The sequence below is a fragment of the Onychostoma macrolepis genome, chromosome 09 (genome assembly GCF_012432095.1).
Source record: "Onychostoma macrolepis isolate SWU-2019 chromosome 09, ASM1243209v1, whole genome shotgun sequence".
Lineage (NCBI taxonomy): Eukaryota > Metazoa > Chordata > Actinopteri > Cypriniformes > Cyprinidae > Onychostoma > Onychostoma macrolepis.
In genome coordinates, this window is record NC_081163.1 from 17,040,603 (window position 1) to 17,067,675 (window position 27,073).

The 27,073-nt window shown below is 35.1% G+C and overlaps 2 protein-coding genes across 3 annotated transcripts in view; both read left to right on the forward strand.

Moving 5' to 3' along the window:
• Positions 1–16,971, forward strand: part of cntnap5a (contactin associated protein family member 5a) — a 64,281-nt gene extending 47,310 nt beyond the window's left edge. The window contains exons 14-25 of one of the 2 annotated variants that reach the window (XM_058786907.1): positions 2,107–2,263; positions 3,084–3,211; positions 3,392–3,562; positions 4,554–4,772; positions 4,921–5,160; positions 6,576–6,602; positions 7,780–8,004; positions 12,455–12,588; positions 12,803–12,887; positions 13,425–13,628; positions 14,553–14,627; positions 15,241–16,971. In XM_058786907.1, coding sequence (XP_058642890.1) covers positions 2,107–2,263; positions 3,084–3,211; positions 3,392–3,562; positions 4,554–4,772; positions 4,921–5,160; positions 6,576–6,602; positions 7,780–8,004; positions 12,455–12,588; positions 12,803–12,887; positions 13,425–13,628; positions 14,553–14,627; positions 15,241–15,437 — 1,862 coding nt within the window. In that variant the 3' untranslated portion in view covers positions 15,438–16,971. The remainder of the gene's footprint in view (positions 1–2,106; positions 2,264–3,083; positions 3,212–3,391; positions 3,563–4,553; positions 4,773–4,920; positions 5,161–6,575; positions 6,603–7,779; positions 8,005–12,454; positions 12,589–12,802; positions 12,888–13,424; positions 13,629–14,552; positions 14,628–15,240) is intronic. The other variant, XM_058786909.1, reaches the window with a different exon arrangement.
• Positions 16,972–19,645: 2,674 nt separating this feature from the next.
• LOC131546530 (taste receptor type 2 member 60) lies at positions 19,646–20,569 on the forward strand. Its single transcript, XM_058786140.1, has one exon. It carries the CDS (start codon positions 19,646–19,648, stop codon positions 20,567–20,569), a length of 924 nt encoding a protein of 307 aa, XP_058642123.1.
• Positions 20,570–27,073: the final 6,504 nt, after the last annotated feature.

Here is a 27,073-nt window from a genome sequence, read left to right on the forward strand (position 1 = left end):
ACCAAAGACTTAAACTACTTCAGTCTGTGTGCATTGAATTTATTTAATACACGAGTTTCACAATTTGAGTTGAATTACTGAAATAAATGAACTTTTCCACGACATTCTAATTTATTGAGATGCACCTGTATATTAGGTGGCCTTAACTACTATGTACTTACATCAAAAAATAAGTACAATGTACTTAATGTGGACTATTGTATTGCAAAACACTTTTGCTGCTATTGAGGTGGGATACGGGTAAGGTTAGGGACAGGTTTGGTGGTATGGGTAGGTTTAAGGGTGGGTTAAGGTGTAAGGGATGGGTCAACAGTGTAATTATAAATTTAATTACAGAAATTAATTACAGATGTAATTACATATAGGTATTTTAAAAAATATAAGTACAATGTAAACACATGTATGTACACAATAAGTGCACAAAATTTTGCCATGCAAAAAGATGCTACATTAGTATCTCACCAAACTTATGTGAGAAAGGTCATAATGGTCATCCAGTGTCTGCAGGAAGGAAGAGAGAGAGATTTTGAAAAGCTGTTATTTCAGTTTTGGCAGCTTTTGGAGGGAGTCATGTGCAGTTTTCCTCAGTTTATGAAAAATTGATGTAGCTCCGTTCCCCTGAGGCAGATATCATGTCACTGCAGACTATAAACAAGATTATTATTCCCTACCTATTGTATCATAAAAATGTGTGTGTGTGTGGGGGTTCTCGCTCTGTCTCTCTCTTCTGGTCCAGCTGGCTTCAAAGAATGGCATAATTATTTTTATTGCTTTTTGAAACACTGGTTTCTCTCGGTCCCTCTTGCTATTAAAAATGTGTTATCTTAGTTACAAGTCAGGTAATTTTGGAAAATGTCTTGGTCATTTATTCACAATTGAATTAAAACAAATCATGCAATTATATGAGTTGAACTTGCCATGCAAATATATTTCTCACCAAATCCAAATAATATAGATTTTTATGAGGTTATGTTGGCAGTTTTCTTCTTCTTAGAATATTAGATGTTAAAGACTTAAAAATCCCATATTTGTTTGTTTTCCATTATAGTTGGTTAACAGGGATCGGTTTGCGTTAAATTATTTTGAGGCTGTTGTCTAGTTTGTCAAAGTGCTTTACTTTCAATTTAGAGGTGAGAGCGAGCAATTATGGCATCACATAAAGTGTAATGTCTCTCACTCACTCACAGTCAGAAGGCAGGTCTTTATAAACAATATAAATGATTTGATCAAATGCTGAAATTTACAAGAGCAATGCCAAATGTTGTTTTAATTTAAGTTGTAAACTTCTTGTAGTTCATCAGCTAGCAGAGAATAAAATAAACGTTTTTTTTTTCAGTCTGGCAGTCATCCCAGTCTAAATCCATAATTACTGCCCAGATTAAATTCCACTTGGCGTTAATATGCATTGCAGATTTATTGGAAGTCATTATTGACACACCTTATCACAAGCATTTTGATTTAGTGTGCTAAATTAAGCTGTCAGTTTGAAGATCTGTCAGTTCTTCTAGGTCTATACTCATGCAAATTCTTCTCGTTCACACAAATCAAAAGTATCATATTTCCCAGGTAGTCGCTGTCATCACTGATCAAGTCAGTCACGGAGAGGTGAAATGAGTTTTATATATCCATCTATATCAGTCAGTGTGTGTCTCTCCTTACACTTAACGAATGTGTGTCCATTTGAAATTACTGACATTTTTACACACTTCCCACATCAATAAAATCTATAACATAATTAAGTCTTAATTATGTAAAAAAAAAAAAAAAAAGATTGGTGTATGTTTTTCTAGAAAATACTATTTCAGTTTTTCTACTTCAAAATTTCATGTTTAATTTTGAAAATTGCATCCATTTTTTTTTTCAGTGTAACAGTAAATAAAAAATATCTATAATGTCAATGTGTGGATTTTATGTACACATATCATTGTTAGTCAATTGAATATGAAATTATGACTCTATATCCCACATTATTTAACACTCTAAAAACCGACAATAGGCGTGAAACTCTATTTTGGTATCTATTGTAAAGGATTGAGTTGTACAGGTCTTAAATGGCATCAATATGTGCTTTGTGCATTAACATTAATAATTTTTGTGTTGTTGCAGACGGCACCCCTTTGTCCTGGTGGGTGGACCGCAGAGGAGAGAAGAGGACCTACTGGGGAGGATTCCAGCCAGGGGTGCAGCAGTGTTCCTGCGGTCTGGAAGAGAACTGTGCCGATATGAACTATTTCTGCAACTGTGATGCAGACAGAGTGTCATGGTAACAAGGCAAATGCACCTCATGAAGTCTATTAGATTACTGAGATGGGCCTTATTTTTACTAACACTGGGTCTTATTCACTGATAATTGCACACAAGTTGCACAATTATGTGCGCAGACAAGGCTCAAAACCAGATGAAACCCAGTAAACACCTTTTATATAAGCCTAGACTACTTTTATGCATAATTTATGCCTGATCCATAACAGCTGTAAAGTACATTTATACTTTACAATATGTGATATGTATTTAAAATTGTATCTATATTGTATATAAAATTGTATCTATATTGTGTGTGTGTATACATATATATATATATATATATATATATATATATAGGCTACTGTATAAATAAATATTTGGAGTCAGGAAAGGTTTTTGTTTTTGAAGAAAAAAAAAGAGCCTTTTATGCTTACCAAAGCTGCATTTATTTGATTAAAATGACAGAAAATATTATTACAATTTAAAGTAAAAATTTTCAAAATCTTTTAAAATATAATTTATTCCTGTGATGGCAAAGCTGAATGTGCAGTTATTACTCCAGTTATAACATTTCTTATTATCATCAATGTCGAATGGAATTTTCAAAAGAGCACCATTATTTGAAAGATTTGTTTATTTTTATTTTTGAAAAATGTAAACCTTTACTGACACGTTTGATCAATTTAATGCATCCTTGCTAAATAGAAGTAGTAAATTCTTTCAATAAATGCAAAATCAAATCTTACAGATTGCAAATTTTTTAATGGTAGTGTATGTCTAATATATCCATTTTTGCTCAAATGCTGTGTCTTGTTTCCTTATACATCTGTTGTTTGCAGGGAGAATGACACTGGCGTCCTCTCATATAAGGAGCACTTGCCAGTGCAGGAGATTGTGGTTGGCGATACTTACAGACTGGGCTCTGAAGCCATGTATGTCGTGGGACCCCTGCAGTGCTCTGGTGACAGTACGTGAACTAGTCTTTTCTGCTGTTTTCACACATGACTGATGGATTCGAAAGAGACTAAGAGAGAAGAAAACAAGCAGACAGATATCAGATAATTCAGTGTATGAAAGGAATATGTATTATATGTATGTATATAATACTGTCAGATATATGACATTTATCTTTCTTCCTCTCTGTTAGAGTTCCTGTGGAATGCTGTATCTTTTTACCAAGCGGCTTCATATCTGCAGTTCCCGGCTCTGCAGGTGGAGCTTTCCCTCGATGTCTCCTTCTACTTCAAGACTGCTTCCCCCTCCGGGGTCTTTGTGGAAAACATGGGCATTCAAAACTTTGTCCGGGTTGAGCTGAGCTGTGAGTCCCGGCACATCTATAAGAAATTGCCAATGTTAGATTTCTAAATGAGCTGTATAATATATAATGTTAACAGAGGAAATCAAGATTAAATTCACAAAAACAATCAATTTCTTAACAATTAGTTTATGCAATAGGTATAATGAATTAACAATGAAAAAAAGATGTTTTCAGCATGCATTTAGTGTAATTTATAATATTGATTTTTCAATATACTGTTGTTCATTGTTCATGTTTGTTCGTAATACATAAAATAATTGTTCTTTTATACAACTTGAAATGTTAAACATTTATTGATGTATTCACTCTTCAAAGGTGTGAGGTTGGTAAGTTTTTTAAAATGTTTTTGAAAGAAGTCTCTTATGCCCACCAAGGCTGAATTTATTTGATCAAAAAGACATTTGGAAATAACTGTTTTCTATCTTAATATACTTCAAAATTTTATTTATTCCTGTGAAGGCAAAGCTGAATTTTCTGCAGTCATTACTCCAGTCTTCGGTGTCACATTATTCTTCAGAAATCTTTCTGATATGCTGATTTGCTGCTCCAGAAACCTTTCTTATTAAAAACAGTTGAGCTGCTTAATATCTTTGTGAAAACCACGCAATTTTTTATTTGAAAAAAAATAAATTAAATAAATTAAAAGAACATTTATTTGAAATAGTATCATTCTATATGTTATAAATGTCTTTACTGTCAACCTAATGCATCCCTGTTGAATAAAATAATATTTTCCTTGAAATAAAAAATCCTACTAGGCACAAACCTTTTGAATGGTGGTGTTTGTATAATCTATACTTACCAAGATAATAAATGTTGTAAAATTATTGTTCATTGTTAGTTTATGTTAGCTATTGCAACTAACTTTCAAGTGTCACCGTAACTTGAATGAACACTTGGGTATATTTGGTATTGTTCATCTATCTAGCAATTTTAGAAGTATTAGTTTTCATTTATTCTGACTTCTTTCCTCATGTTCCTGTTCACCCAGCTCCCTCAGCTGTGACTTTCTCCTTTAATGTGGGCGACGGGCCAGTAGTCCTGACCGTCAAATCTCCTGTGCCACTGAACGACAGGCAGTGGCATTGGGTTCGAGCCGAGCGCAATGTGAAAGAAGCATGCCTGCAGGTTGACCAGCTGCCCCTGCGGATCATAGAAACCCCACCTGATGGACACCTTCGCCTTCAGCTTGGAAGCCAGCTGTTTGTTGGTAAAATAAACATTTTGAAAGTGCACTGCAGAGAGAGAGGAGTTGTATTTGTTTGTTTCTCTTTTATCAGTCCAATAGTATGCATGTGCCTGTAAAAAGTATTTCTGATTACTCTTTTTTTTCTTTTTTCCCCTCTCTTATCTCTCAGGGGGCACAGCCACAAGACAAAGAGGTTTTCTTGGATGCATTCGAGCATTTAACATGAATGGAGTGAATTTTGACTTGGAGGAACGGGCCAAAGTGACACCAGGAGTGAGTTCAGGGTGTGCGGGTCACTGTAGCAGCTCAGCCGGGCTCTGCCACAATCGGGGGAAATGCATTGAGAAAAGCAGCGGTTACATGTGCGACTGCACTAACTCTGCTTATGGGGGACCCTCTTGCACAGAAGGTAATATTCCAAATTTATATCAATAAATTAAACCTTTTATAACTGTTAAATTAAGTAATACATAGAAAACGAATAATAGGAATAAAATAAAGCACTTAAAAAGACTATTCATAATAACTAATCAAATGTTTAATTTGAGAGAATCCATGTTTTGCTTTATTAGATGAATACCAAATGAACAGAATATAATAAATAAATAATTAGAATGTAAAATGCATTTAATAAACACATGCAATCTAACAATTAAAATCCTGAATCTAAAATAGAATTATTTTGCAGACAGTTATTAAGCAATAATGAATGCTTCCAGCAGCATCATCTTTGTCTCGGACCTGATGAAACTGCCATGTAATATGTGACATGAATTCATGGATGAGTTAGTGACGTCTATATATTTGCATAATGTACCTTAAAAATAATTTAGCCATATGTCAGTGGGCAAGCACTTGCCAGTCTTTGAATAACTCTGCTCTATCAAAGGCTCTCTGATGCTGGATTGGAGAGCTTTGATGTTGCCTGTATGAGCACTGAAGGCACAGAAGTCTTGGAGGCGTATGTGTTGAGTGGGATTTTTGAACATCTTGATGTACAAAATCTGAAACAAAGCTACTTTTTACACAAGTTTCTTCAGTTTACAAAAGCTGCCCTTCCATTATGACAGAACAACAAAGTATTAATGACTTATCTTAACCTTGCTATGTTTGAATTTACCACTTCCCTTGTGTGGGTGGCTTGTTTTAGCATCTTGTTAATGAAAGTTATGCCATACTGGCAGACATACTTGAAAACATACCTTAGATTTTTTTCAGAAATATAGTGTTATATAATCTGTCTGTAAACAAGAAGGGAAAATCTACACATTTGTATTCATGAAGACATCAGAAAGTCAGATGTGCGTTAAGCTGCCTTTCTTTAGTTTGATCTGATGAGCTGTGCTGATCAAAGGCACTGAGGATGAGATGAGAAAGTCTGACTCTTCTGTTCTCTTGCCTCAGTCTGTCTGTCTTATAGTCTGTATCTAATAGAGCCTGCCATTATGATGATGCACATTATTCAAATACAGACAGAGACAAAAATGTAATTATAAATGTCAAAGTACTTGTTCTGATTCTTGTTGCAATAGTCATTGGCATATTATGATATTGGGAATGTTTAATATCTCAATTTTTAATCTTCTCTGTGTGTTCTTTGTCTGTCTTTCTGTCTGTCATCTCCGTATGTTCTCTGTCTATCTCTCTGTCTGCCTGTCTTTTTCCTGTTTCACTTGAAAATGTTTCACATTTGCGGAAAATGTCTTGCAAATGATGTTTTTTGTTAACTTGTTGACCAGCCTGCAAACTTCTAACTTCTAGCAAACCTAAAACGTTTAACATTAACACTTTTTTTTTTTTTTTATTATTTCCATTTTTTACAAGCACTAGGACACTTTTCTCAATACTTAGGTCAGTTTTTCAAAACTCTTTACACAGTTCTCCTAATCAACTTAGCACAGCAGTTCATATCACATTCAAAATGCACTAAAACTACCAAAACACTTCATACATGTCTGCAATCAAGTCATTCTTCCATAACACCACCAAAGATCATCACCCAACAAAAACACTTAACACTAACCACAGGTAGTGGTCACACTTGATTTTAAGGTCCAGTTCTCGCTATTAACAAACTGTTAACGGTGACTTTTGTCTCAATAAACTACTAATTTGCTGCTTATTTATAGTTAGTAAGGTGGTTATTTAGTTTAGGTATTGGGTAGGTTTAGGGATGTAGAATATGGTCATGCAGAATATGTGCTTTAAAAACAGCCAATATGTTATTAATAGGCATGCTAATAAGCAAGTAGTTGATAGTGAGAATTGGTCCCTATACTAAAGTGTTACCCAGGTAGAATTATACAGTGTTTTCTTTTGTAAAATATCTTTACAAAACAAGAATGACAGCTCTCTACCATTTAGAATTCACTTCAGTATGTTTTACATGGTTCATGTTTACATTACAGTACATATTGTTCTAAAGTTTGTCCCCTTTTGTACAGATGGGCATAAAATGGATGGACTAACACCAGTGCAGTTGTTCAGCTATATTGCTTTTTTTTTTTATATTTAGAATATATTTAAATATGGTTTTACTGTAGGAATGTAGCAAATTGCTGTCTTATTCAGTTCTGTATTACTTTAAGTTTTGAACTTTAAGTTTAACAGTTTGAAAATAGCATTTAAATGTGCAAATTGGCCTGTTGATATATAGACTTTTGGTGGTGGTTGTGTCTGAGTGAGAAAATAATTGATGTACTTTGAACAAATTAGTCATTATACATATATTTTGCCAAAGCATTGGAAAATGATCCTCAATTTAGCCCAGAAAGCCCACATAGATGTGCTCACTGTGAAGAGTTTTGAAAAAGTGACCAAAGTGTTGAGAAATTGGTTTTAGAGATTTTTATTATTAGAGATATTTACTAAATTATGCATGGCCATTTCTTGTAGAATCAGTTGATATAAATGTATGCATTATCACCCCCGTTCAAAGTGTTTAAACAAAACTCATAGGACATCAGGTGTACTCCGATTAGATTTATAGCCAGTGACAATATCCATCTGGTCTTTTTTATGTCCACAGAGGTGTCCATGTCCTTTGAAAGGGGAGCGTCGGTCACCTATATTTTTCAGGAGCCATTCTCCGTCATACAGAACCGGTCGGCCGCAGTGCTGACTGTCCCTTCTCAGTACAGCAAAACCAGAGACAACATGGCACTGAGTTTCCAGACCACACAGAGTCCTGCCATGCTGCTCACAGTCAACACCCTCAGCCAGCAGTATGTGGCCATCATCTTAGCTCGGAACGGTGAGACGGCTGTGCAAACATATATCATTCTCAATGCTGGATGTCATAAGTTTATATGTCTATAATAGGGATATCGCAGCACTAAATGAATTACCTACGTCCCATATTATCTGGAATACTGTACTGCGAGATTAAATTTAAAGAAACATAAAAAGTTATAGTTCTCTGATTGTGCTCTTCTCTAATTAGATTTAGACCACAAGGCCATTGATTAATCCTGCATAATCCTAAGAATTTGGTTCTTAAACTGTCAGTTTTACAGCCTTGTAGATCACTAGATGTGCTAGAATCGTGGTAAATCACAATTAACTAGCAAAACATTAAAAGTCCAAACTAGATAAGACATTGTTATATAACCAAAGCTGTTAATTTCATGCTGTTCTGCAGGCTTGCATTAAAACTCTTAAAAGAACAGTTCACTCAAAAATGAAAATTTTGTCATCATTTATTCATTCCCATGTCATTGATATTGTGATATTGTGGAGTTGTTAGGGTAGTATACTTATCCTTTCTATACTTTGAAAGTGAATGGTGACCAAAATGTGTCAAGCTCCACAATGACAAAAAATAAAAATACTAAAAGTGAAATAAACATAAATTAAAACTAAATAGAAATAGAAATATATACTGTATATATATATATATATATATATATATATATATATTAGGGGTGGCACGGTACACAGATGTCAAGGTTCGGTACGTACCTAGGTTCGGGGGTCACGGTTCGATACGATTTTGGTACAACGGAAAAAAAGAAATCTACTATGCTGAGTTTCTTTTCATTTATTTTGAACAGACAGTAGTGCAAATTAAAAAAAAATTCCATCTAGATGTGAAAATACTAAATATTATTACATGTTATAAATATAAAATATGTTTTGTTTTCATTGTGAGTGTACACAAATAAAAGCAGACCTTTATACAGTGATTATTAATAAGACAATAAGTGTTTAAAGTTGATTCTGCTGGTATAAGGAAACAGTTGAAGTGATCGCGCTGGAGCACAAACACACACACACACACATCAGTTCCAGCATTGCTAACTTGACAGCGCAGTTGGTACTTTATCAAAATAAAATACAGTGAACCAAACATCAGCGCGCACGCCTCTGTGTCACGGTTGGAACGCGACTTACAAAGCTTATAATTTACATAATAAATAATAGTTTAGCATTCACCTTACATCGGAAATATTATGGAATATTTGGATTTGTGCCTAATGAGAGAGGTAGGATACTCGAGCACAAAGCTCCATTTTGCAAACAGTTGAGTGCGCAAGCCTTTAAACTTACTCCCTTGTCAGTCTATGTGAGAGACGCGTTCAGAATCAGCACATGGTCACTGTCTAGGGGGCTTTGTTTTCAAGTGCGCAATTCACGGCATTCACTGTTCTTCTGCTGGCGGTTATTAAACAGTGTTGCATTGCTGCGGGCGCCCCCTTCTGGATTGAGGGTGAATTGCCTGTATTCGTCGTAAGACCTCATGCACCGAACCGAGATGCCCGTACCTTGACGGTTCGGCACTGCCCCCCTGTCACCAAATAATTTTGGGTGAAATGCGCAGTTTGTCCTGTAAACTATATAAAAAGAAAAACAGCTGTTAAATTCAAATCTGCTTTCGCTGGCTGGCACAGAGCCAGAGACACACAAGTTTTTAAAGCGCTGTGCATTATAACCAATCACATACGATTCTGTTGAGCTTATGAATGCAAGGACCAATCAGAAGCGTTCAGATGAGTCATTGCCGAAGCGCCGCTATTTCGTCACCGCGCGCTCTCGCTGACTGAATTTTCTCCTCAGAAATAACAAAGTGAAGATGTAGGAATGTAAGTAAGATATTAATTTCACAGTGTAAACAGCTTTAGAGATTATTATGGGAGTTTTTGAGAGTGCTTGATCTCGCTGGACTGAGGTGAAAATGTTCTTTGATAATGTAAACGTTCTTTGCTCTTTTTGTACAATGAAAGTGTTATGGGCTAATTAACTTACAATGTTTTTATTAAATCCACATAAAATACAAACTCAGTCGTATTATATGTTTATGGTATGACACTCATTTTATGGTACATCTGGTACTTAAGTAAAAAGACGGATTTTTTTGCAAAGTTAATATTACACTATTAGGCTACTTTGCCTATCGCCCATTATAGATCAACTAACATAATTTATAAAGGTGCAAAATGCATTTACTTACACATATTTGAGAATCGAGATATTTCATGATATATTTTGGGAATATTTTGAATAAAAAAATAATAATGCATATCAGTTATACAGTGGTATTGTGGCTGCTGTATGTCACATGACAAGCATGAGAGCCCCCCCCCCCCACTCGTGTCCCCTCAAAAATGATGCCCCTGAAATACAAAATTATTTGTCAAAATAAATGAAACATGATGAAATATTAATTTTAGTTGAAATTGTTATAGATTACTTCTAGAGATTGCAATGATACATGACATGGTGAAAAATGACTGAATGAATAATACTTAAAGTAGGTTGGGATGAATTTTAAAATTGTGCCCCCTAAAAGCACAAGTGGCCCCTGTCTGGCAACTGGCTACTTTCACTTTGAAAAGACGTGCTAGCTGAGAAGTTGCCAAATTGGGCGGTTTTGAATTTGATTGTGCGGGTAAATATTGGCTTGGGCGGGTGGACAAAATTTGGGCTGGTTTTTGGTCAGTTTGGCGGTTTTCAAACCATATAAATTGTATAGGCTAATTGGTTAACAAACAAGCCCAAGTGTGCAGATAGCCTACTGCATGCATCCAATCAGTCATCACAATGTTACTAAACACACACGCACAATAGTATCTGCTGCTGATGTTGAAGTCGCGGCCGCACTTTTAGCCAATCACTAGGGATCGGCAGACAGACGTGATGATTCATGGGTGAAGGGTCATTATTTCGTTATAAGGAGTTAAAAATGGTTCTTATCAACCTTGATTTATATTCTATCACATTTAAAGTTAAAGTTTTTGGCGGGTTTTTGTGAGCTTTTGGGCTGGAAATGGTCCATCCAATCTGGCAACACTGGCTGAGAGGAGTTTCGTTAAAGCTGACTAAAAGTTATTGAGGATGGATAATTTCGACGAACTTGATGAGCCTGTGATATCTTCTTCAGGGCTTAAAGAAAAATAAAAGCTGAAACGTTTTCACAGAACCTTGCAAAAGCAGCTTGTTAATGGTGAGGGAAAAGCTCCGTGTATTGCGTGTAATCACATCCATACAGTTTATGATCACAACAACAACAACGTTTGTCGTCTGAGGAGTTTACAAAGATTAAAAGAGTGTTTTTTTAAACTCTAAAACATGAAATGCGGAGTTATCTGCTTTTGCTATAAAAGAAACATTTAATAGGTAAAAAAAAAAAAAAAAACATACTTTAAACTTTAATTTTGTAAATTACCTGTATTTGTTTAAGTTGTTATTACTTAACTTGGAATGCGCAATAAAAAAAAAAAAAAACTTGATTTCTGAAAAAAAATAAATAAATTGAGTTATTGGTTTTTGCAAATGAACTCTTCATATATATATATATATATATATATATATATATATACACATACATGCATACATAAGAATATAATACAAAACACATATGGACTGCTGATACTTTTTGTAATTTTTGGTTACCATTTATTTTTGTTGCACCAAAACGAGCAGCATGAACTTTGCACTGTACTAAGGTTTGTGTTCCATGGAAGAAAGAAAATCTTACATGTTTGAAACACAAGGCAGAGTAAAGAGCTGTGCTTTTAAGATCAATCATGCCTTCACCCAGCTTACCAAAATATGGATTTTTATTGTGCAACACTCATTCCTGCATAATAGTACCACCCACATTCTTGTTGAGCTAAATCCAATCACACAATACTTTTTAGAAATATTGACAAAAAAGTGTTAAGTGCAGTAATCCTTGGCATACAAAGAAAGTCAAGAGATGTCTCAAATATAACTAACAACTTTGTGAAGGAATTTCAGCACGACCTACACCTTGACCCTTTATCTGCACTATATGTGTGTAGGAGGGACAAATAAATGCGTATTGACAAATTCAATACAGAGTAAAGTCTAGAGGCTGCCAGGGAATTAATATTTATACATTTTTTAGAGCAGCTGCTAAGGTTCTACATAGTCTATATATAAACACGTTGTCTCATAGACTTATGCAAGACTCTTCTTGGGAGCTGGAGCTGTGAAGTCCATCTGCTGAGCTCTGTAAGAACGCTACAGGATGACTCACAATTATATTGGAACATACATAATTCACCATGACTGGAGTTACATGCTTTAAATTTTTGCTTGACTAATTTAAGTACCACATGTATAATAAAATGGATTTTTACAATGATTTACAACATGCTCCCAAAAAAATCATTCATCCCTGACTACAGCTATAAGTAACTTTTGCCAAATACATTAATGCATTGATCTGTTCCTCTCAGGGAGTTTACAAATCTGGTACCAACTGCATAAGGAGAAGAGACCGGATGTGTTCATCCCCATCTTGAGCAGCCTGGCAGATGGACGGCTACATAGAGTTCACATCCAGAGGGAGGGAAAGGACGTGTTTGTTCAGGTGTTATATTTCAATGCATACATGAAACCTGCATAAACATGCGTGTTTTCACTGAATTTGTTTGAAACATGAGATCAATAGCCTGTTTAGAACATTGATTATTGAATCAGCTACAGTGTAGCCCTTAGACAATTCTTATAATTGCTTATTATAATTTCATCGCATTCTAAGCGATTTCTCATGTATTCATTCAATTGCTCTTGATTTTTCTTAGGTTGACCATGAAAATAAGAAGTACACCCTTTCATATGATGCAGCATTTAACTCTATGAAGTCACTGACCTTGGGAAAAGTCACAGGTAATGAATATAATTGTTCTTTCTTGTTTAAAAAGACTCTAATCAAATCCTTTGAGGGGAGAAAAGTGGCAAAGAAAGCATTTATTTCCACATTATCTGGAATATGGATTTAAAATATCTACATTCATATTCATCTTTATGTTGTTTTGCTCCTGAAGTTTTCCCGCTACATAGCGCTATGACTTTTCAGAACCTGTCATGATGCTTGATGGGTCTGAAATTTCCCCTTTCCTGACATTAGACAAGGGTGATTCAACAATGAAGGCTGTTTGAAACCTTTTATCTTTTTTCAGTCTCTCGAAGTGTCTAGCAGTCATGAAGCACATGCATTAACGGTGAATGAGCAGGATTGTGCTTGTGTCTGAAATATTCAGGGGTTTGAAACTAGTGAAACTTTGTGGGTTCCTGCCTGTCTGTAGTTGTAACTTTTGATATAAATGCTCACAATAGCTGTACACAGTGTTTTTGATGAGTAATTACTGTTAATATGTATGACACAACAATCTCTGACATGCATGCTTTTCTTTTTCCAAACAGGAGGTGATGTCTTGGATGATGAGGTAGCTCGTGCTGGGTCCAAAGGCTTCATTGGCTGCTTCTCATCTGTCCAGTACAACCACGTTGCTCCACTGAAAGCAGCGTTATTGAACCGAGGGAGCTCTCTAGTCAGCATACGAGGACATTTATTGGAATCAAATTGCGGAGCATTAGCTGACCTTTCAACCTCTATATCTCGTTTAGGTAAGTTCTTGGAAATGAATACAAAAATAATTAAGCTGTTTGAGAATAGAAAGAGTGCATTATATGCATAGCATTGAACTGCTGTACATTTTAAGGAATACTTTTAGGATTGAATGTTGTCATATCCATAATTTAAATAGCAGTTTGAAAAGAATGGGCATCATAATATGTGTTTGGTAGGAAACATATCCCAGTTGCCTTATAATTGTGATAACAGTGGGTCACAGGTCTGCTTTAATGAAATGACACATGTGTTGCACTCACCTGGTGTGCTTTTTTGTGTTTTGAATGACTCGTGTGGCTTTATAGTTATTGTAGGCATCATAAAGACGTCCTGTGGCTTGGTTAGTTATGAGAAAATAGATGCAATTTATAAAACGAACACTTAAGAAATAGTTACAATGAGCATAGTCCCAGGTTTATTTCATATAAAAACTAATGTGATTTTATATGGGAGCCAGAATAGTTTGTATTTATTTTATCTGCCATTATTTATCTTTTCAATGATTTCTTTAAAAATGTACTGAGCATTTATGCTATTTTTTTGCAAACTGGTTTATAATATTTGTTGTAATATTATTGGTTTAACATAAAATGCACAAGATATTTGTTAGTTTTTTTAATGATAATGAGATCTATGCAGAATTTTAAAAACATTTTACATAGAGTTGCCAAGCAACCATAGCACTAATCTACCTTGTAACTGAAATTAATAGATTTAGAAACAAAAATAACTTTTCACTTTTGAATGTTAGAGATATTTATAAAAGAACATATAATGCAGTGAAAAGGAAGTACAATCACCATTGTGAAAAACAAAAGGGTTGGACCCTTAAAATGTAAAAGAACTGCATCTTGCCCATATATCTCTTTACAGTTTAAACTGTTGTATTTCTGTGTGATGCATGTGTCACCTTTCTGTAGATCATGGAGAGGAGGTGGGAAAAGATAACGAGCATCACGAAGACGACAGCCAGCCTGATTCAGCTGTAATCGGAGGTTTGTTTTACCACCTCAGTCTGCTTCATTGTTTCATGCGTAACAGTCAGTGAAGTATGAAATGAGCTTTCACTATCACACATATTGTTTATGTTCATCTTTCCTTTTTGCTCTCTTTATTTCAGAAATGGGTAATGACTTTGTATTGGTAATTTGTTGTGCGCAGTAACTCATGGTAATAAAATCTCCATTGAAACTGTCACAAGGGATTGTTCACTGTTAGTTATTTGTTGGCAGCATAAATTTTCCATTAAATGAGAAATAGAGTTTGTAGAATGTGTGAGACTGTTGGAGTGTTGCATTCACAGCTATTTTATTTTATTTTATTTTTTCAAATCCTGTCAAGCTGAACTTTTATTGAACATAGGACTTTCACACAAGATGCAACCATTTTAATCATTTTCTAAATTGTAGAAAACCTGAATCAAACCTGAATCCATTTTTTTCCCCTTTTATCTAAATAAGTTGAATACTTCAACTTTTAAAAAAACGGCTTGACAAATTTTGGTTTGCTCCATTGTGCTTTTTATAAGTGCAAGAACGCGTTCTGTGTGAACGGCCCCATTTCCAATTCAAAACACCTTATGAGTTGAGTGTCCGTTCTGATTCGCAGGTGTGGTGACAGCTGCGGTCTTCAGTACCCTCTGTGTGCTGGCAGTGATGACTCGTTTCCTTTACCAACATCGACAAGCTCAAAGAACTGCAAGACTCCAAGAAAAGGAACACCAACGTAGCCTTGAAGCTGCTTACAGGGCAGAGTTTCACCTTCACAACTCCATGAGAGACAGCATGCAAGAGTACTACATCTGATGGACAGTCTTGTAGCTTTCGGTTCAGCTATCAGTTCCTCTTGTGGCTCCTTCAGCAAACGTGTCGTGAGGCCCTTTCTATCCGGTAAGGACAGTTAGTTGGAGATTTCCTCGCTTTGGGAACAGTGGAATCTTCTGATCTGTGTAAGTAGTAGCTTGTAGTTTTCACAGTGCTTGCCCCAAGTGTTGGATTAATCAACATTAGGTTATTTATGGGATGTGAGTGGTGTGTTAGGAGGTGTTTGTATTAATTCAATAATATGCCCTCTGGATAGAAACTGAAATGGAGAGTGTCATCTTTAGTGCATGAATGCAGATGCAGATTCTGAAGTGTTAATCATACTGTTAACAAAGCAAACTAAACACACATATTTTAAGCCTGTGAATTTTTTTTAGGTTGCCAGAAACATCTTCAAAGTGGCAACATTGTGAGAGGAAGTCCTGGTACGTTATTTAAATAATATAATGCTTCAGGTCGAGAACAGTAGCCTGTCCAAACTTGATTTATAATTTTACGTTACTCTGCCTCATAGCTAAGAATAAAATGTGTCCATGTGTAAACATGCAAGACCATTTTAAATTGCCCTTTAGGAAATTATTTTAGTTTCACGAAGAAGCTAACAGAGACCAAACTCATTCAGTAAAGTGACTTGATTGAAAACATTTGCAGAAATATTGTAGAGTTGAACATGATGCTTCCTAATGTAACATTACCTGTCTGTGTTACGTGAAATATCTGCCATATTGATAATGAACAAATGGTTACACTTTACTTGAAGGGGTGTGCATAAGACTGACATGACACATGTCATGAATATGAAGGGTTTTTATGCATGTTTATGACAACTGTCATTAAGTGTCATTCACTCAGTTAATGCAAAGATGACATTGTTTGAGATGTCTTTGTTATGGGCTAGGGTTAGGTCGAATAATGTCATCTTTGCATTAAAAATGATATAACTGAGCGAATGACACTTAATGACAGTTGTCATAAACATGCATAAAACCTCCTTCATATTCATGACTTATGATTATGAAGGTGTCGTGTCAAGTAAAGTGTTACCGAACAAATTCTAAGAGGTCAGTAAGAATTTTTAATTAATGCTTTTATTCCGGAAGGGTGCATTAAATTGATCAAAAGTGACAATAAAGATATTAATATTTTTATTTCAAATAAATGCTGTTTTTTAATCTTTTATTTATCAAAGAATCCTAAAAAAAAAAAAAAAAACTTCCCACGAAGATATTAAGCAGCATGACTGTTTTCAACATTGATGATAATAATAAATGTTTCCTGAGCAGCAAATCAGCATATTAAACTGATTTCTGAAGGATCATGTAACACTGAAGACTGGAGTAATGGCTGTTGAAATTTGGCTGTGCCATTACAGGAAAAATTCAAAATATATTAAAATAATAACAAGAAAAATATTCTAAATTGTAATCATATTTCATAACAATAATGTTTTTGCTGTATTTTTGATCAAATAAATGCAGCCTTGCTAAGCATAGAAGACTTCTTTCAAAAATTTTTTTTTTTTTAAATCTTACCGACCCCAGACTTCTGAACAGCAGTGTGAGTGTTTAGATTGACGGAGCTGTTCTAGTTACCTGGATATGTGTCTGTTTTGACATGAGTTGTGAACTGATGAGGGAAATTTCCCGGTGTTTAACCTTGCTGTGTTACACTAACAGTGTGAATCACGATCACAGATATGAATTGGGGTGAAACTGGTGTCATAGGCTGTCCTCCCCTCCCTGAGACAATCTGACCCCATTTACATCTGCTATTATCATCTGTTTCTGGAGGCTCAACATTAACATGCAGTGACACAGAAGTGCATGTGAAGTTTGACTAAAATACATTGCGCATTCCACTAGAAATCAGAGACCATTCCTTTGAAATCCAATCATCTTCGAGATCAGAGATCAGATCACCCGAGACGGATGATAATATCAGGTGTCTTTGTCGTCCCTGTTTAAAATCGTAAATGCCACTGAATCTCCACCATCAGTTCACAGCATCTAAATGACAAGAATAACACTAGACATCCTTCAGTGAGCTGGATAACTGAGAATCTTCACAGACAATTCTGAGTAGGTCATAACTGTAGCAGGTAGTCCTTTAATATTTGCCTGTAATACAAATCAGTATTGACTCTGAACAAAAGATATGGTTGCACTTTATTTTACAGTATGTGTACTTACATTGTACTTTCCTAAGAAAGTACTGGGTAATAAAAGGTAACTACATGGATTAAGGTTAGTTTTAGGGGTAGGTTCAGGGTTAGTACTTACTGTAGTTATTACACAGTTATTGTAATTACTATAAATAAAAATGACTGTAAAATAAAGCACTACCAAGGATTTTGTCATGCTTATACGTTTATACCTGTGGTTGTAAAAAAAACAAAAAACAACCACTTCCTTGAAAGTCTATCAAATTAACACAACAAGTGTTAACTAATCTTCGTACAGTAAGTGGCATTGTATTATTTATTTTTTTCCAGATGATCTTTCGTTCTTTTTCCCAGCTAATACAGTTGTATTATGTAGGACTGGACTGACAGATCTTTCTCTTTCTCTTTGGAAACTGAAGTGTCCTTTGATATATTTCTCTCTCAAACTATTTTGTACCTCTATTGATATTAATTATTTTAGGGTCTGTTTTGTATGAATGTAAATGTACAGCTATATTGTAAATATGTGTTTAATAAAAAAAGAGACTTTTTCATTATTGTGCCACATTTTTGAGTAAGTACTCATTACTAAAATTTAATTTAATAATTCAGATGGCTTTTGAAGATTTCTTGAATCTGTAGATTTTTCTCAATAGGTTTCTGTACTGTATAGTACGGATGTAAGGTAATTTAAGAAGAGGGTAAGTTCAAGAGCATTAAATGGGACAGTTGATATGAAAATGACTGAGCACTTTATCTTTACAGCACAGTAAAATGTCTTTAAAACCTCCAGCCTGTAATGTAGTTTACTCTCATTTCACAGTTGCTGTCACAGTATAATTACTTTAATTGCTTTATTCATTTCCTTCATTCACATAAGGAGTGATAATGTTTTTCTCTTTTTTTCACAGAATAAACTAAAGTTTATCAAAAAGATTTGCCATTTTTTGTCCATGAGTAATTCAAATGATCTTTGTGCGTGTGTAGACATTTCATTTAACCCAATACAATTGTCTTTTACATACTGTATGAAGATGACACTCAAAAACAATATGCAGCATCATAACCAATGTAAATATCGCATAATGGTTTGCATAATCTTGGTTAATGGCTAATTAAGCGTTTTGATACAGGGGCCCAGCTGCATCATTCATATGCAAAACTGAACAATGAGTAACAATGATGAACATTGTCTTAAGGTTTTACGGTGATGAACATGGTCATTTCCAAGGTATTACATTTTCTGAAAAAAAAAAAACTCACCACTATGCTGCAGTATTGTGGGTGGTTTGGCTTCCAGTATATACAGCTTGGGTCCCTTTTTCAATAAAGTCTATGTTTTTGTTGTTGTCCACCAGGCAGAAATATTTTACTGACCTAGTATTTCATACTTAGAGAGTTCAAATCGCTGATGGATTTGTTTATTACAAACATGCAGCTTTTCACTTCACAGGATGTTAGTTGATGAACTGGAGTCATGTGGATTACTTGTGGATCGTTGTCATACTTTTGTGTACGTTTGGACTGATGGCACCCATTCAGGATCCACTGGTGAGTGAAGTAATGCCATTTTTTTTTTTTTTTTTTACAATTATGTTATGATAAAGAAACAACTCATCTACATCTTGGATGGCCTGAGGGTGAGTACATTTTCATCAAATTTCCATTTTAGAGTGAACTATTTCTTTAAGAGTGGAGTCTTAAGAGAGTACAAATATAAAACACTACAATCTATAAGTATACTTAATGAATAAAGCTGTTCATAAATAAAGTATTGTTTGAGAATATCATTCAAATAATGTTTGCAGTTGCATTGATTACGTAACACTTGAAGATGAGCATGTGGATAGTTCTAATCCATGTAAGAATGCGTGTCATTTGTTTATGGTTGGTCGTCATGCCACATTTCATTTACCAACCTATTTTACTTTGACCTTATATCATTTATTGGTTGTAATAAAAGCCAGGGTGTATCAGGAACAGCAGGACTGTCTGCATAGACACAACTTGATTCGAAGCAACAGTGAAGATGGAGCCGTGGCTATATGCTTTGCTCTCCAGTCCCCTTTGCCTCACAGCAACCTTTTTCAACATCGTCTTCTCTTTTTGCCTAATGAGACCAGTCGCTGGAGTGACGCTTCGCAACCCACTGCGCTTCTTGTTAATTGTTGTTTTATTCAATTCAACATTTCAACAACTGGTGACTGTGTTGACCATTGTTATGCTGCTTTTTGATGCACCTTTCTGGCTTCAAACGCTAACCAGAGCTTTGATTTATCAGTTTTTCTGCGCCAACTTCTCATGCAATGCCTGGATCAGCATTTTCTACTACATTTCAATTGTTCCTCAACAACATCCAATCTTTATCTGGATTAAGAGGAATATTAACGCCATATTATATATTGGCTTCGCTCTGAATCAAATGGTGCTTCTAATTTCTTTGTCTATGGGAACAGTAATGTATATTTTGCTCAGGCCAGTCCAAAACAATTTCACTTCACCTGCACTAAACAAAACATCACCAGTAAAAAACTTACAGGCAGACTTGTATTTATTTCAAGTGGCTAATTTTACATATTTGCTATATTGCACCTGTCCGCTGTTCACATTATTATTCTCTTGGGGTAAAACCTTTGTTTATCTGCGTGAACATATGAAAAAGATGGGACAAACCGGTGAATCTTTTTCCCAACCCCAGCAGAAGAGCCAGATGCGGGTCACAGTAACAGGCATGGTACAGGCAGCCCTGTTTCTGCCCAGCAGCCTATGGACTATAGCAGTTTCTTTCCTGTACATAACGAACCTCTTCGAAATGGTTGATCACAATAGATTTGTCACAATGACATTCTGCTCAATGTCCAGCTTGGGAAATCTACTGTGTTTTGGATTCTCCCAGTCTGTGTTTCGCCATGGAATTGTAAGTTTTATTAACAAGCTAAAAAGACGCAAATGAGATGAATGCCATGGATTCTTGCAATTTATTATGCATTTTCATTATATCTGTTTTCTATATTATAAGTAAGCAAACTTATGTTTTGAACATGTAAGCTCTAACCTATATATTCATATGTTAGTAAAATTGAAATATGAAATGTAAGGAAATTCAAGGGAAGACCAGGGAATGTTGTAACAGATTTTGTTTAAATGTCTGTAACACAGTGGTTTTTGTGCTATATGTGAAGTTTTGATATAATATTCCCATATACCTCTGCTTTGAATTAAAATAGTTAAAAAATTTGAATTTATCTATAAGTGTAAATTAATGTCAAGAGTATGAGCCATCGTTGCAACCCAAAGCTATTAGCACTAATAATTGTAACATTACATTGAAAAAAAAAATGTTGTAGAAACAATTTTCACTCAGAAATTGCTAGTAAGTTTCACAAATCTTTAAAATGTAAGCGATCGTATTAAACTTGAAATTTTGAATTAGAAAAACTAAAATAGTATTTTCTTCTAAAACGCACTCTGATCATCAAATGTGAAAATATATATATATATATATATATATATATATATATATTTAGAAAAATTAGGTTGTTTTCAATTTTGTGCATGAATTTGTGGCAAGTAACCTTATTTAATTTTAATTTAATGAAATATGAAACATTTTTATTGAATTGCAAGCCAAACTGTAAGCAAATATAGAATACAAATCCAGACAATGTATGTGGCGTGTCCCACAATCGTGGCATATGTTTACATTGTCCTATTTTGGCAAATACTGCTGTGCTTTGCTCTGATTGGTCAGAACTGTCAGTAAAGGGCAGACGCCCATTTATTTGCATCTGAAAAATCTCCTTTATGGCACATTTACTGTGTAGCAAGTCCTGCACATGACAACCTCTGGATTCAATCTAACCATTCGATTTGATTGAAATGTACAGTCAAATCCTTTTCAAGTCCAAAGACTTTCCCTTCAAAGTGAGGAGAATTTGCATTCACTACACCTGCTTTATGCCTCATTAACTGTGATGGGGGTGTGTATAGCACATGTTTTGCGGAGCAGCCCGTGATATGTCAGTCAGTGGATAAAATACAGTCAGCTGAATACTTTTCTTTAAACTGATGAAGACAATTTTGGGTTAAATTAACCATTATAAAGCTCTGTAATAATGCATGTGTGTAAAGATGTTCACAGTGTACTATAACATGGCTCAATTGATTGTAGCTGTTCCAAACAAGTCGTCATGTGTGAAGATTTATATTCAAAGGGATTTACAGTGGAACATTGTATGTTTTTCAGACCAGTACTGTACATATGACTCGTTATTAAGTATGTTTCACCAATTTCCCCAGGAGTTTGTCACAACAGTGTGCAGCTATACGTGAGCATGCATTCATCTGGTTTTAGGTTTATGCAGTGTGTGATAGGCAGTTGTGACTGACGTTACATAATACACAATACCAGGCTGCTGGAGCAGATTTGAGCATGCCATTGAATGAAAAAAAAGTAATATTGAACTTTTCATGTTCTTATTTGAAATGTATTCTTTGCACTTGACTGGGCACATTGTTTTCTGTTTTTATGGTTGACGGCTTCAGATTATTGAATCATTTCCCATTTGCTAATTTTCTTTCATCATTAAAAAAGCAATTAAATATCCAAATGCATTTTAGGATACTGATAAATCTGTGCTTTCATTTTTGTTTTATATTTCAAAGGCACACACAGTAAGTGGGCCCATTCTTGCAAATTCAGGAAATGTACCTTGTCTAAAAATTGTCTAACATTTGAACTTCGCAGTTAAATTTGTGCCAGGGTGACCAACATTTCTCTCTATATTTGAAGCTAATTATGCAGTGATGGCTGATGAAGATGTCTCCATCTTATAAACCTCTGGTTATTTAATAAATACTGTAGCTTGAAGGACAATTTTGGCTTTTTATCTTATTATCTGCCTTATCCCTTCCCAATGACAATCCAATAAAACTCTGTAATTATTCCCTCTGGGTGCTAACACTCAGTAAATCATTTGAACGCCAAATATAACTTGGTGAACAGGAAACACTGCAGTCTCTCATTCAGTCTGCATGCTTTAGAGTGCTTGAAGATCTAAAGGAGTCTGAAGGGCTCTTATTAGCTGCTTTTCACTATTGGTTATTGGTCCAGATGAAATCAAATAAAAGTAGTGTATATAAAATGTTGTTGAACAGTGAACTTGTTGAAATGGATAATGCTTTATGAAAAAAATAAATAAATAAGGCTTTGCATACCTGATATGAAACAGCTGAAGGGCACATTTGGCTTTATCATGATCTGTCCTTTGAGACCAATAATGCAGTGCAGCCAAGCACTCCACAATAAAACTGTCAGTGATCGCAATGATTACTGTTCTCTCTCCTGAAGAATATCTTTATCTAATTTAACATGAGTCAGTGGCCACTAAGGAGTGAACAACCACAGCAGGTAATTAACTCTGAATGTAGATCAAGGGGAGATGCTGATAGTTTGTTAGGAATCTGCTTTTCATGAATTGGACTCAATCCATGTCAGATCAGCAGTGTTTGGATTTGTTGAAAGATAGGCATGGATGGCTCGTTCACAATAAGATATGTGTTCAGAAAATAGATAGGGTAAATTAGATTTCATACAGATGGTCAGAAAGCACGGAAGTGTGTGAAAAAGCCTTTATGTTGGGTATTCATGAAGAAGTCATTGAGACAAAACATTTTTTGTATGGTATCATACAGTCAACAGAACTGTGAAGCCATTGCCAGCCAATATGATGGAAAATAAAACAAATGATTCCCCCCAAAAAACTGGTCAATTGTGAAATATGACGACCAGCAAACTGAATATTTGTGTCCCAGGTAAACGATCTCCTGAATAGCAATTCTAGTTTTGTGTCTCTCATATCACTGAGATATCCATTAATGTGTCAGATGGCGAAAGCTCAATAAATGTGAGCTTTCAGCTTATTATAAATCATTGAAAATAAATACGGACCCAAAACAAGCCCCCACACATTAGGGATTGTGTTTCAGATTGAATCCGCCCATAAATTTAGGTGTGCAGTGATCAAAACATCCACAGGACTCAATAAATGGATTAAGAGAGACTGGCAGAAAATGGCTCAGTGGTATGATGCATATGCTATCATTTGTTCCGCTACCTGGAGAGAAAAATGGTGGGGATAAACTGATTTCCCCCCACATTAGAAAATCGTTATTGCCAAAGCTGGTGAATATAGAAATGGCAGGCATTTTTCACATAATAGCAGAAGCAAAACGACAGTTTCATATGAAGCAGAATTATTTTATACATTCTCCATATGAAATTTAAACCGCAAGACTCTAATCTAGATCTGAAAATTGATGGCAGAATTGTAAGAATAATTACAAAAAGGAGCATGTATCGTTAAAGTTTCATTTGCCTCATGTGGTGTAATTTCCAGCTGGCTTACTGCAAAGAGTTTCTGCAGTAGACAAATTACAAGAGGAACAACTCTTTCTTTGATTTTCTAGACTATAATGGCATAGCCTCATAAAAGTGTTGTCTGCAGCTGTGTGGCCTCACGTAACAAGAACTTTGGCTAAACAACAGAAGGGTTGGTGGATAAGACAGGAGGAGCAGTATGAATGTTAAGGTAATCAATCACAGTTTGTTTTGCTCATACATGCTGTTTAGGAATGAAGTTTTCTGAGTGATATATGCAATATAATTATTCATTGTGTGACCCTGGACGACAAAACCAGTCTTAAGTGTCAATTTTTCGAAATTGAGATTTATAGATCATCTGAAAGCTGAATAAATAAGCTTTCCATTGATGTATGGTTTGTTAGGATCGGACAATATTTGGCTGAGATACAACTATTTTAAAATCTGGAATCCGAGGGTGCAAAAATATCGAAATATTGAGAAAAACGCCTTTAAAGTTGTCCAAATGAAGTTCTTAGCAATGCATATTACTAATCAAAAATGAAGTTTTGATACATTTACGGTAAGAAATTTACAAAATATCTTCATGGAACATGATCTTTACTTAATATCCTAATGATTTTTGGCATAAAAGAAAAATCGATAATTTTGACCCATACAATGTATTTTTGGCTATTGCTACAAATACATATATACCCCAGCGACTTAAGACTGGTTTTGTGGTCCAGGGTCACATATTATAATTCATTTTGTATATACACTACCATGCAAATGTTTGTGGTTGGTATATTATTAAAAGAAGTCTCCTTTGCTGACCAAAGCTGCATTTATTTGATTAAAAATGCAATAAAAACTGGTAATATTTGGGAATATTCCTGTGAAGAAAAAGTTGACTCTGAAGCTACAGTCTTCAGTGTCACATGATGAATGTCTTTACTGTCACTTTTGATCAGTTTAATGCATCCTTGCTGAATAAATGTATTAATTGCTTAAAAAGGAAATAAAACCTTACTGACCCAAACTTTTGAGTGGTATAGTGTATGTGTAATATTAATAGCACATGATACTTTAACTATTGGAAATGATCATCAACATCATGATTGGATTATTATACCGACCGTATATTTCAAATGCAAATGTTACACCAGTTTTTGAGGAACATACCTGTTGGCAAAAGTGTTTTAATTGTTACTGTGCATTAAGTCTTGACATTATTGCATCATCAAGTCAGAGGGATTTTAATACCTCTGCTCTCAGGAATTCACATGAGGGCTCCGTGCAAGCATGTGATGAGTCTGTGAGTGACAGTCAATCAGTCTTTAATCAGTGATGGTCCACTGAGTGTCAAGGCTTTAAAATGACCACCTCTTACCGGGGTTTATCAAGCGTGACTCTCACGCTGTAGTGCTAATGCTGCTCAGATCTCATGTAGAGAGATGTCCTCATTTGTCACTAAAGCAGAGATTGGCAGAGGCTCCACACATAGGATCCAGATAAAGAGGTTCAGTTATAACACAGAGAGCATGGTCGATGTGGAAAATAATATACAATGGACATGTAAATAAATTATGGCCCGGTTTCACAAACGGGGCTTAGCTTAAGCCAGGACTAGGCCTGAGTTAAATTAAGATATTTAAGCAACTTTTACAAAAATGCCTTAGAAGAAAACATTAAGGTGTGCATCTTGACATTGACATATTTTAAGATATTTTCAGTTGAGACAGCTCAAACATGCATTTTAGTCTGGGACTAGCTTAAGCCTTGTCTGTGAAACCGGGGGTATATGTAATTATATATTTTGTCAAAGATATATAACTGATTTTTCTAACTTTGTTTTCCGACAATCCTACACCTGCTTTTCAGTCCATGTATCCTCATGTTGATTCCCTTTCCACTGCAAGCCATTTCAGACAGGCCACCTGGGAATCTCTAATGGCAGATTTCCTATTATCTAGAGGTATGCTTATATGGAAATTTGCTGACCCATATAATCAGACAACACACTCCAAGCAAAGTACATCCCAACGGTCAGCACTTACAGCGTTAAAGAGCTTTCTGTCAGCAAAAAATGAAGGAAAATAAAGGTGAAGAGAAAAAGGTCGTCTGTTTTTCAGCATGAACTTCCACCTGGGAGCCCATATAGAATGCACAAAAAGCCCCCTTGCGTGCATAAGTGTTTTGATGAGGAGCATCTTATCGGCTATTATTAAGAATAAAAAGAAGGATATTGTAGCTTTTGCAATGGCCATCAGCCTCATATTGTTATTTTTAAAGACATTTCAGTGTACCCAGATATTTGATTTAATCTGCGGAATGACATTAAAAGGTTGGGTAGATTACTTACAAATTGTAATCCGTTACTGATTCCAGATTACATGACAAAAATTGTTGTCAGTAACGTAATCTGTTACATTACACATTAGGTAATATAATCAGATTACTTTTGGATTACTTTTAGATTACTTTTGATTTAACTTGTTTATCACATCGATTTAAATAGCATTATCTTGTACCATAATGATGGAAAAAATGCAAAGTTTAAGAAAACTTGGTCCATTCATTGTAATTTACAACATGAAGTGCATTAAACATTATATTACATCAAGGTTTCCCAAACTAGGTTGTCCATAAAGGAACTGCAGGGGGGTTGTGGGTTTAATGAAAAGCTGACAATTAATCATAAAAAAATTCAAATGAAAATAAATCATTTTAAAACAAACTCCCTTTTGAGGAAAGTCTCTTCACTCGGTAGCCATAATTGCAACGCTCGTACAAGACCTATCTTAATGAATGATTTAAAGAACGTGCTTAAGACTGCGCATGTGCATTGGCTGGTCTAGTCAGGTTTCTATGGGAAATTTGGCTCTTTCATTTAGAAGGTGGGACTATTCCTCCATATTGCACGTTGCAGTTTCTCCCATTCATAAGTATAGGAGTAAATAAAACATTTACTAAAAAGATGAAATATTTTTATTTACCTGCATGCCATGTGATCATTAATCAACATCAAAGAAACCGTGAACATGCAAATGTGTTTCTCAATTATTGAAATATTTATTTTAAAATCTCAGGGGT